Source organism: Phoxinus phoxinus (genome assembly GCF_949152265.1).
Source record: "Phoxinus phoxinus genome assembly, chromosome: 12".
In the NCBI taxonomy this organism is placed as follows: domain Eukaryota; kingdom Metazoa; phylum Chordata; class Actinopteri; order Cypriniformes; family Leuciscidae; genus Phoxinus; species Phoxinus phoxinus.
In genome coordinates this window covers 34,721,219-34,734,107 of record NC_136887.1, presented here as the reverse complement: position 1 = coordinate 34,734,107, position 12,889 = coordinate 34,721,219, and the positions used below count along the sequence as shown (strand labels likewise).

The window sequence follows — 12,889 nt, the reverse complement described above, 5'->3', positions numbered from 1 at the left end:
TTCTCAACCATATTCTCCATATTCTCATTTTTCCAGTTTCTCAAATGCATAACAGGCATTTTTGTTTACTTGATTAGTTTGTTTCCTATATTATTGATACACTAATCAATTTCCATTGTGAATTATTAGTATGTTTTTTCTTTTTTTCTGATTCTTCTTTTTTTTTCAACCTATATTTTAACATGCGCCCGGCAAAAATCATAATATAACATATATAATATAAAATCATAAAATAATCAGTTTGAACATCATAATTTTTAACACAATATGAATGAATGTGGTGTAATGCCTCTTTATATTTAGCAGGTTTTAACAGTTGGATGATAAAGTTAAGGTTATTGCACAACCCAGTGGCGGACTAAACACACTTCAGTTTGTTTTGAATATTTCTGCTTTATCAGTTTCCAGACACAAGAGGTCAGTCGTGTACAGATCATGTATTGTGTAGACTAGACTAGAGCAAACTGAAGGCCGAATGTTTTCAAGCTAAGAGTTTTTTGTACATGATGTTCCGCTGAACAGCAGAAATGAGATTGTAAATATGATCGTGAGCATGATTGGAAACTTCTTGGACACAACAGAGTCATATCGTGACAGCAGAGCTCAAGTTATCAGCTTTATATAACTACTTTAGGCCGGGTTTGAAAAGGACTTTCAGTGTTGAGGTTCATTTGAGTTCAAATCGACGCCAGATACCAATTTGCATGTTAATTAGTCCTTGAATGGAAGGTAAACAGATTCTGCTCGTTGTTGCACAATGGAGGGGTTTGATAATCCTCTGAACTCGTTTAAATGGTAGAGTTTAATAGTACTTCATTATAATAACACTGTGACTATAGTCCAACTAGAATATATAAGGGACAATCAGTTTTTGTTCCAATTAGACCAATCTAAGTTTACATGTAACTTGAAGTTTTTAATGTTGTTTATGAGTCTATGTGGTGTTTTTAATACGCTTTAATCATGTGTAAGTTCATAAGTGGACAGCATTGCTGAGTATTTTCTGCTTAAAACTGCAGTGAACCAAAGACAGTCTCAAAAACACAGTTTGAAATCGCTGGTGTTTCTGACGTCACACACTACCTTGTAACCAATCAGATCAACGTGTGATCGTCAACCAGTGGATCTCTGAGTGAGTGAGTGAGTGAGTGGAGGCGGGGCTCATTTGCGTATCCATAGAACTGTGTAACCAATCAGATCAACGTGTGATCGTCAACCAGCGGATCTCTGAGCTGAGTGGGTGAGTGGAGGCGGGGCTCATTTGCATATTCATAGAACAGCGCATACTAAATGAGGCAAGGGTGTCGAGTTACATTCAAGATATTTTAAGGCATTTAAAGGAAAACATCAAGGAAAAACATTTAAATATGTTGTTTTGTTGATCAAAGATGAGTTTTATGGGGTAAAATTATTGACTTCAGGTGGACTTTAAAGAAATAAATGTGATGACTAACTTGTAAGACTAGTTTTAGCAGTTTATGCAACCGGACCCTGTTTATTATCAGGGTGTGGGAGATTTAATTATAACGGGATTTGTGTGTGTGTGTGTGTGTAAGCAGTGCTCTTTATTTACATTGCATTTATTTACATTATGCCTTTTTGTGTGAACATGCGGATTATGTTCCACCGGCTTTTGTTGATGCTGAAATTTTTTTATTTATTTTGTTTATCGTCACATTCAACCTTCATGTCATGCGAATTTATTAAATGTAAATGAACATCTGAATATGCAGTTGTAGCCTATATGAATTCATAAGTAAATCATATTATATAGTTTTATTTTTGAATATAAAGAAGTTAAACAGGGTGTAATTATAAGTTTGTTATAGTTATGTAGGCTAGTTATAATTCATTTTGACTATGTAATTGTAAATCAAAATGTTTAACTTTTTGGTGCTACAGCCAGCCTTATTTATAGCAGAGGATACTCGTTTTAATGTAGTGGCATGTGCTAACAATAATTATTATATCAAATGTTAATTTCCAAAAAGGTCCTTTGTCTTCTGGGGGCTAGCCCTCTCCCGGTTCTTTTTTTTTTCAGTCTTAAAATATGCATTTATAATCAGAATTTATACATTTGTATTCTAATTTAAAATATTTGTGTATTATATCTTAGCAACAGATATAGCGTGGTAGCTTTTCTTCTGTCAACAACTCGAACTAAAACAAAGAATCACAATGATTAAAATTAATTTCATACTGTTGTAATGTCTGTAACAATGTCAAAATCAAAATTACTTAGCCTACCCATTTTTTATTTTGTGACACAGAAACTACGTATCAGTAGCGCTCTGCAAACGCAGCATATGTGAAAGCACTATAGCGCGTGCTGCTCCAGTAACGCACACGCACTGCAACACGCACCGCAAACGCACTGCATACGGAGTATGTGTGAAACGGGCGTAATAATACGCTCTTGTGTGTGGGACTAATTTCTTACTCATCTTATCTCAAGTCACGTTTGCTAATTCCAAAACATAATTTTATAGCTCATAACGGACCCACTGATAGGAGACGGGTGCAGTTATTAATGCAGTTATGAGAGAGAGATTAAGTGTGTGTGAATGATCTGAGTCTGTGTGTCTCTAATAGTGAAACTGTAAGTTGATCTGCTTCAAGAACAGCGCCGTTATTCCCTCGCTAGAGAAACATCATGTAGCTTTTAAGTTGTTAAACTATTTTACTGATAAAATCGTCAGACTCGTCTGACAACACGTTTCTGTGCGAGTGTGTGTCCGTACAGTATGTGTGTGCGTTTGAGTGGGGAAAAAGAGAGTATGTGCTTTCTGTAGGCTACATAATAAAATAACATTTTGTGGCAAAAACTAATTTGTCGTTTTTATCTTATTGTTAACTATATTTAATTGCTTCACAGTGTCGGTGTGGGTTTTGGTTCTTCTGCTGTTGTCGGCTGTAAAGACATTTGAAGTAACAAAACATTTGGCGAAGTGATATGAAACTGTAATGCGATCAAAACCTGCTGGAACTACTTTCCGCGAGTTTCCCTGAAAATAACTGAACTCCTCAGAACGTTCATCAACCAATCAGATTCAACCATTCAGCAGCCAATGAGAGACCGCAATTTTTCTTTTGTTTATTTTTTAACATATTTATTTTTACTTTTTCAAACACGTGACAATAGTAGCAGTGCAATTGGAATATTAAAAATAATATATATGATGAATATATATATATATAAAAAAAAGTCCTGATGAAGTATCCCACCAGTGTTTGTGGACACACATAGTGAGTCTCTCTCTCTCTCTCTCTCTCTCTCTCTCTCTCTCTCTCTCTCTCTCTCTCTCTCTCTCTCTCTCTCTCTCTCTCTCTCTCTCTCTCTCTCTCTCTCACACACACACACACACACACACACGCCCATGAGAGTTTCCCTGAATCATCTGATGATCGAGTCTCTTCTTCTGTCCGTCAGTTCGGCTTCAGCTTCATCATGACTCGCGTCGCGTTGAACATCAGCGTCGCGTGTATCCTCCTGCTGTTGTCGCGATGCTGCGACGCGAACCGCAAACTCCTGGTGTTTCTCATCGATGGATTCCGTCATGATTACATGGACGATTTACAAAACCTGCCCGGATTCAGAGAGTTCGTGGAAAACGGTGTAAAAGTGGATTATCTCACTCCAGATTTCCCCAGTCTGTCCTATCCAAACTATTACTCTCTCATGACAGGCGAGTCTCACCAACTTATTATCTGATTTTTCCAACAAATGCAATCATAAATAGCCTACTTTTTAATTTTTTAATTAGGTTTATTAGTTAACATAAGTTAGGTTTATTAACATGAACTAATAAGAACTTCACTTATACAGCATTTACTCATCTTTGTTAATGTTAATTTCAACATTCACCAATACATTATTAAAATATTCTTAGTTAATGCACTTTGAACTAACATGAACAACGAACAGCTGTATTTGTATCTAACATTAACAAAGATTAATAAATACAGTAACAAATGTATTGCTCATGGTTAGTACTAATGTTAACTAATGAACCTTATTGTAAAGTGTTACTACTTCCTAATTGATATGTTAATCATGTTACAATCTTTCATGTTTTATAGTAAAGTTATGAGTCTTTTTCAAACATTTTTACCTTCATAATCAGCTTTATAATAAGCTGAGATATTATGTAATCTTGGATCTCTTAATTATTCCCATGTGTGTTTGTGAAGCCTTCACACGCACACACACCTTTATAAGGCTTCACCACATAATGCAATCCGCATGTGAGATTTTACACGCTTGTAACAGTGTAAAGGTCGGCAGAGGAACTGGTAACAACAGGGATCTGTGGGATCTGAGATCTGCATGTGATTATTGTTTGAATGGGTTTATTGATGACAGAGACCACAATGACCACAGGAACACAGATCACTCTCTCTGAGATTCATACAGCAGAGAGTAAACTAGCAGACGGAAATATCTGAGCACAGTATTTTTATTTTATTTTTTATATTTAATTTGGTTTATTTACTCAGTTAATGAGTTAAATCTAATCCGTGAATCACTTCTTCCTGGCATTAAATTAATCCGTGAAGGAAAATGTAAACTTTCAATCCATTTTGCACAAGCATATTTGCTCATGTTGACTCGGTGAATATAATTCTGTGTCGCTGAATCACATGACGACACTGTGTTGTCTCTGGGTTGCCAAGTCTGCGGTTTTCCCGCAGAACTGGGCAACTGTTAAATTTGCCGCGGATTTTGATCCTGTGGTTTGAAGGGTTATTAGTTCACAAACCCGTAAGACTTTCCTTCATCTTCTTTATTTAAAAAATATAAATCTCCGACTTGCGTTAACGCAACAACATCCGCTCTTGTGTCAACAACACAACACACGTGGAGATATTGGAGAGTGTGTGTGTGCAGTTTTAGCTCAAAATACCCCACAGATATTTTTATATATCATGTTAAAGTCACTTGTTGAGGGTGAGCAAAAACACACCGTTTTGTGTCTGTCCCTTTAAATGCAAATGAGCTGCTGCTCCCGGCACAGGGGGCGGAGCTTCAAGAGCTTGTGTCCTTTTACCTCTCACACACACACACACACACACACACTGAACATTTCTAAAACTTTTAGCCTTTTATTTTCAAACCGGAGTCAGACAATGATGGAGAGACTCGAGAAGAAGTGACAACATGTAGAAGAACAGGACATTTCTGAATGGTTAGTTGATGAGTTTATGTAGATTATGTGTAGATATCTTCTAGTCATTGATTAGCATATAATCAATGACTAGAATAATCTATAAATGATAATAACTTGATAATCTATAAATCGTGTTCAGGGGGCGGGGTTTATGTAAATTCTAGGGTTGGTGATGTCACTAACGGGAGGAATGTCGTGTAGCCTCTACCAGCCGTTTGTTGTAGTTCTTAAAGGAACACTTCACCCATTTGCATTAGACTTTGTATCTTTAGAAACCCAGTCACATTTTCGAATGGTCATGGTTTATTCCCTTATTTTCCCCTGAGATGGGAGAAATAAGGATTTAAATGTTCCACTTCCTGCTTTTTATGACGCAAAAATCGTCAATTTGCGTCATAAAAAGCAGGAAGTCAAATTTCTTTGAATAAGGGTAAGACTACAAACACTAGCTCATCATTTATCCAGTAGAAGGCGCTGTTCCGCATGTTTTCAACCCGCCCATAGAGGGATCTCACTCACAGAATATACATATAGTGTCAGCCATTCTTTATTTGGAAGCTAAGCTAAAAGTTTCTTATTCTGTGGAGAAAGCTGAGTAGTAGCGGTTACCATCCTCTTTTTCCCGGACATGTCCGGCCGTCGAGATCGTCCAAAATGTCCAGGATTCGGCTTTTGCTTTCTGCAGTCGCATTCATAGTTTACATGCACACCTTTTGCTTCAATCTAACTGAATTCATCCCGATCGGTGAATCTGAGTGTAGTGTTTACATGAACGCTAAACAAGTGATCGGTTGATGTGCGTTTTAACATTGCTAGGAAAATTCCCGCTCCTCCGTGAGAGATACGAGACCGGTGCGTCTCACAGGCGCCGCTCATCAGTAATCACGCCACCGGCCTCGCGTCGTTCTCCGCGGCCGTCAGTCTCGTTCCTGCTCGTCACAGTAAACATGAGGAATGGTGACTGTAGAACGCAAAAGCCGCGAATCCTGGAAATTTTGGGCGACATCAAAATACTGGGCAGACTCACGGAGACTCACTAGTAGCATAGCCTTGTTGTTTACTGCGATCTCTTACCGGTAGGCGTGGCCTCCTAGGGCAGCGAAGCAAGTGCATTCTGGGAGTTGTTGTCTTTCATCCCCATAAGCCAAAAATACATTTTCTGGCTTTTCTCAGTCTAGAAGGCTCCAAATTCAAAAATAATTTCACATTTCTTCTACATAAATGACCCATTTTAAATACACATTCATCTTTCCAGAGGTGAAGTGTTCCTTTAAAAAACTATTTCTGTAAAAGCAAATATCTCCCTTTGCTCGGAACTTTGAGCGTTGTAACTTTGCAGATGTTGTTTATGATCAAACAGCAACATTACACACTCACTACAGTTAGAAAAGTCAAATCATAATCAAACACCCCTTTAAACCACTGGAGTCACATGGGTTAGGCTACTTTAATAATGTCTTTACTTCTTTTTTGAGGCTTGAAAGTGGTAGTTGCGTAGCCTGTCAATGGAGGGACAGAAAACTCTCAGATTTCATCAAAATAATCTTAATTTATGTTCTGAAGATGTTCATATGTTCCTAATGTTTGATTACTACTATAGTGATTAGTTGAATTGTGTGTAATGGACACAGTCACTGTAAACCCACAAACCCAGTCTGGAGCCGCACGGGTATATCTGTGGCAATAGCAACTATACATTGTACGGGTCAAAATTATCCATTTTTCTTTTATGCCAAAAATCATGAGGATATTAAGATCATGTTCCATGAAGATATTTAGTAAATGTCCTACTGTAAATATATAAAACATGTATTTGTGTGAGTGAATGCAGCACAATCGTGAACATAAATGCACAACTTTAAAGGAGATTTTCTCAATGTTTACATTTTTTTGCATCAGATTCCAGATTTTCAATAGTTGTGTCTTGACCAAATATTGTCCTATCCTAACAAACCACACATCAGTGGAGAGATTATTTATTCAGCTTTCAGATGATGTGTACATCTCAATTTTGAACTGGTTTTGTGGTCCAGGGTCACAAATGTGTATTTAGTTATGGGAGTGGCATATTTTGAGTTGTGATATCGTGTTCATTGGGCTGATCTCCAGCACACACACACACACACACACACACACACACGATCCCAGTCGCCGCTTCAACGCTTTGCTGATGCTGATGTTTAGTTTGAGCACATTCCCCTCGCCACAGCGCTTCAGCTTTACAGAGAAATCAAACAATGAGAGCAAAGCAACGAATCTCTCTCAGCATAACATCCATTAATGCCAATAAACAAGATTTAGTTTAAAAACAAAGTTTAGCAAGTATGCATTAAACTGATCAAAACGTCTGAGTGTTTAGGTCTAGTTCAAATAACTTTCAGTGCATCAAATAAAAATCAGTTTCCACAATAATATGAAACCGTTTTCAACACTGATAATAATCATAAATATTTCTTGATCATCAGATCATCATATTATCCTGATTTCTGGAGGATCATGTGACACTGAAGACTGGAGTAATGATGCTTTGATCACAGGAATAAATTACACTTTATATATATTCACATAGAAAACTGATGATTTACATCATAATAATATTTCACTATTTTACTGTATTTTTGATCACATAAATGCAGCCTTGTATTCTTCATAGACTTCATAATTCATATTTAAAGGTGCATGAACTACTTGTTGAGGATCATGTAGTATTGGTGATGTTCTGGAGATCTGTGGGCCGTAACTGCAGAGTTGGACAACGGTTCTTGTCGCTCTGATGGTTTTATAGCCGGTCCGGTGTTATTAACGGAGTGCGTTTGTTTGTTTAATGTTTGCATTTCTTGGAAGCGCTGACCCTGCTCTTTGCACTGTGAACTTCTGTAGAGTCAGCGCTTCGGTTTAACATTACACTTAAACATCGGACAGTCATCACCAGTAACATCTCAGAACTCATTAGAAATTATAATCTCATGCAAAAGCCTGTGTGGTTGTGTAGCGCGCTCAGGTGATGTGGATTCTCTTTTAGTGTGTGTTTATGGACATTTTAAATCAGATCCCTTGGAACTTTCTATTTTTTCAATTCATTTCACTTATACACTATACACTATGCACTATGCACTTATACACTATACACTATGCACTTATACACTATACACTATGCACTTATACACTATACACTATGCACTTATGCACCATGCACTTATACACTATGCACTTATGCACTATACACTATGCACTTATACACTATACACTATGCACTTATACACTATACACTATGCACTTATACACTATACACTATGCACTTATGCACTATACACTATGCACTTATACACTATACACTATGCACTTATGCACCATGCACTTATACACTATACACTATGCACTTATGCACTATGCACTTATACACTATACACTATGCACTTATACACTATACACTATGCACTTATGCACCATGCACTTATACACTATGCACTTATGCACTATACACTATGCACTTATACACTATACACTATACACTATACACTATGCACTTATGCACCATGCACTTATACACTATACACTATGCACTTATGCACTATGCACTTATACACTATACACTATGCACTTATGCACCATGCACTTATACACTATACACTATGCACTTATGCACCATGCACTTATACACTATACACTATGCACTTATGCACTATGCACTTATACACTATACACTATGCACTTATGCACCATGCACCATGCACTTATACACTATACACTATGTACTCAACCCTGTAGTGAATTAATTTTATGAGGTTATTTTGTCATTTAACATCAGCTTCCCTCCTCATTTACAGGACGCTACTGCGAGGTGCACCAGATGACTGGGAATTACATGTGGGATAAGGACACCATGAAGGAATTCCTGATCGGAACCAATCAGGACAGCCGGTTACCCCTGTGGTGGGACGGGTCCGAGCCGCTGTGGGTCACCATGCAGAAACTCGGGAAGAGAGTCTACATGTACTACTGGCCAGGTCAGTATACGCCATCAGTAGAGTACAATGTGGTAATTAAAATTAACTAAAACTGTGTATATATATATATATATATATATATATATATACATTAGTTCAGTAGTAGATATTTTTAAACCCTTCAACTTATTTTATTTCTCATTTTCATTTAGTTTTACTTGGATGTATTAAAATAACTAAAACTGAAATAAAAATGAATAAATATATATATAGGCATATTAAAAAAAAGACAAAAACACAAAATAAAATTACTCAAACTTTCACAAAAAAACTAATTCAAATTATTAATAAAAACTATTATACTGTAGTATCTCACATATACTAACATGAACACTTTGTGGGTCTTGAACCTCATAAAAAAATAAATATAATTTATTATTTTTCATAAATGGATCAGTGAAAGTGACATTTTTAAACCTCAGGTGGTCACAGTAAATATTATATGAGCTATTTTAATGTCTGCTTATTTGATATATTTTTTATATAAGGTTTGCAACTCCTGATTTGTGCGATATTGACTTTGGGACCAAATGTTGTTTTGTTGATATTTGTATATAGTGTAAAACTTGAGAAAGTAAATGAATAAAGAAGATGCATGTAAATGGAGATATTTTTACTGTATTCTGTAGAAAGGGTTTGAAGTAGTGTAAAAAAAAGTGACGGCTAAATACAAAATTATTTGGAGCCTATATGCAGATATCTGGCCACGCGAACTTATATATACTTGACTATTAAATCTTGTTTTTAACTGCAAAATAAACTGCTGTTAAAAAGTTTGGGGTTGGTAAGATATTATGTTTTTGGAAGAGTCTCTTATGCTCACCATGGATGCATTTATTCAATGAAAAATACAAGAGAAATATTATTATAATGTAAATATATAATAAAGTGTAAATTATTCCTGTGATCAAATCTGTGTCTTCAGTGTCACATGATCCTTCAGAAATCAGTGTAATACGATGATCTGATGCTCAATAAACATTTATGATTATTATCATTGTTGAAAAAGTTAATATTTTTTGTTGAAACTGTGACACATTTTATTTTTCAGGATTCTTTGATGAATAGAAAGTTCAAAAGAACAACATTTATTTGAAATACAATCTTTTGTAACATTGTAAATGTCTTTACTGTCACTTTTGATCAATTTAATGCGTCATTGCTGATAAAAGTAGAACAAAATGTGGCTGACCTCAACCTTGTAGTGTTCAGAATAAATAAAAGTGTTCATCACACAGAACGTCCTCCTCGTTTAATTAGTGTTTCTTTTTTAAGATCTTCTCCTGTTTCTGCTTTACATCACAACAAGCTTGATCTCTCTTTGATCTCTCTTATGCATATTAACACATTATTATGCATATAATCAACATATCACGTGTGTTTCTGTCCGCTCAGGTTGTGAAGTGACGATTCTTGGAGTCAGACCTTCGTTCTGTGAGGAATACGTGTACAATCCTTCAGAGAAGAACCTGACCGACTCCATGGAGAACGCTCTCAATGTGTTAAAGTAAGAGCACAAGCCTCCCAGAAACCAGTAGAGACGAGCTTTTCTCCACATCTCCATCTCTCTTCAGTGTGTAAAGCTCCAGTTCTTCTCTATATCAGTGTCAGTGTTTCTGAACTCCTGAAACGCCTCCATTGTAGTCTTGAGTTTCTTCCGGGAACGAACACGTCACAATATTCCTCATTATAATAATTAATGCGCAGAATAAAGGGGCGGGGCCTGGTTGAGTTAGTTAGTAGTGTGTTAAACTGGCGGTTATGGGAAGGGGCGGGACATTTCCCAAACACACTCGAAGCGCTCGACCAATCACAACACACTGCTCCAGCCGACCAATCAGAGCACAGTGTGCTTTTCAGAAGGAGGGGCTTCATAGAGACAGGAAGTGAACAGAGCGTTACTGACAGACTGGGAAGAGAGGAGCCGCAACAATGGAGAATATGAGGAAAATAATCAACATTCAAGCAGTAAAACCTGTTCTAGTCGAGCCTAGTAAGGCATAATAAGTCCTCTTTAAGTGTGTTTGTTATTACCTGATGATTTTGGTTGGGGGGTTACAGTTTAGGACCCAAGGACCAGATGTTTGAAAGAAATTGAAGAAAAGTTTTACTGAAGATAGTTTGCAGTTTAATCAGCAGCTTCAAGACTCACGCAGGAGTGTGTAGGCCACGCCGCCTACAGTTACAGAGATCACAGCAGTTATGCTCTTCACCAACGTCTCGGCGACGTCCTTGCTTCCGATTGAATGATTCTCATTGGCTAAGAACACATATAGTCTAAGCTAATTTCCACACATGATAGATAGGAGAGTATGTTGCCATTAGTCGAGATAGTTGGCGCACGATTCAGGTCTGCGGTGACCCCGGAGGTCGGAGAAAGGCGTCACACACACACACACACACACACACACACACACACACACACACACACACACACACACACACACAATCACAGTTTCTCCGAGGCTGAAGAGAGCCTGAGCTAACTATCATCAGGACAAGCTACCAAAACATACTGATAATACATTCCCTCCTCAGAAAGAAGTACAGATATTCACTTTAGTTTCTAGAGAAATACACTAAATCAGGTGAAGTCACGTATAGTTGGACCTCTGTAACCTTCACTCGTCAGCTAGAAACAGATATATGGACAACACATGTTGAGGGTCTCCTCCCGAACCCCTCTTGCTGTCCATTTTCTACTACAGAGAGCCTGTCATCTTAAAGGGGTGTTTGATTATGATTTGACTTTTCTAACTGTAGTTAGTGTGTAATGTTGTGTTTGATCATAAACAACATCTGCAAAGTTACAACACTCAAAGTTCAGAGCAAAGGGAGATATTTGCATTTACAGAAATAGTTTTTTAAGGACTACAACAAACGGCTGGTAGAAACTACACGACATTCCTCCCGGTTAGTGACATCACCAACCCTAGAATTTGCATAAACCCCGCCCCCAGAACACGATTTATAGATTATCATGACAGAATATGCTAATCAATGACTAGAAGATAACTACATATAAGCTTCATAAATTGTGTATGCGTGTGTGTGTGAGAGCAAGATCTTGAAGCTCCGCCCCCTGTGCCGGGAGCAGCAGCTCATTTGCATTTAAAGGGACAGACACAAAACGGTGTGTTTTTGCTCACCCTCAAAAAGTGACTTTAACATGATATATAAAAATATCTGTGGGGTATTTTGAGCTAAAACTTCACATACACATTCTGGGGACATCAGAGACTTATTTTACATCTTGTGAAAATGGCATTATACCCAAACCGCTTTAAACCCTCTTGCATGTAATCAAGGCCGAGATCCAGACATCAGAACCTAAAAGAAGCAGCTGGTTTACACTCACAGCAAACATACGATTAAAAGTATATTTGAATCACTCATTAAATATAGAAAATGATTATGTAGAAATGCTTATCCTTGATTATGAATCACTCATATACATGGAGCAGCAGTGGATTCATAACCACCGCCTCATCTTGATCTGAATGCATAGGTGTCATTTACACTGGGGACGCTGGGGACATGTCCCCACCACTTTTTGAAATGACTGATTTTGTCCCCACCACTTTTTGAAAGCATTTGGTTAAAATGTTCTGAAAAATCAAGCTAACCAATAAATGTTAAAGGTTTATTTGCACAAAATAAAACATGCCCAGCAGGCACAGGATATAGACTCCAACGTCTCCAACGTCAGGATAT

General features: G+C 37.3%; 1 protein-coding gene across 4 annotated transcripts in view; it reads left to right on the top strand.

The window, feature by feature from the left end:
* Positions 1-406: 406 nt before the first annotated feature.
* enpp6 (ectonucleotide pyrophosphatase/phosphodiesterase 6) overlaps positions 407-12,889 on the top strand; it is a 21,282-nt gene continuing 8,799 nt past the window's right edge. The window contains exons 1-4 of one of the 4 annotated variants that reach the window (XM_079629919.1): positions 407-729; positions 1,099-1,240; positions 8,996-9,175; positions 10,571-10,682. In XM_079629919.1, the coding sequence (XP_079486045.1) occupies positions 9,019-9,175; positions 10,571-10,682 (269 nt within the window). In that variant the 5' untranslated portion in view covers positions 407-729; positions 1,099-1,240; positions 8,996-9,018. Of the gene's footprint in view, positions 796-1,098; positions 1,241-3,373; positions 3,687-8,995; positions 9,176-10,570; positions 10,683-12,889 lie in introns of those variants that run through there. The other 3 variants (XM_079629920.1, XM_079629918.1, XM_079629917.1) reach the window with 3 other exon arrangements.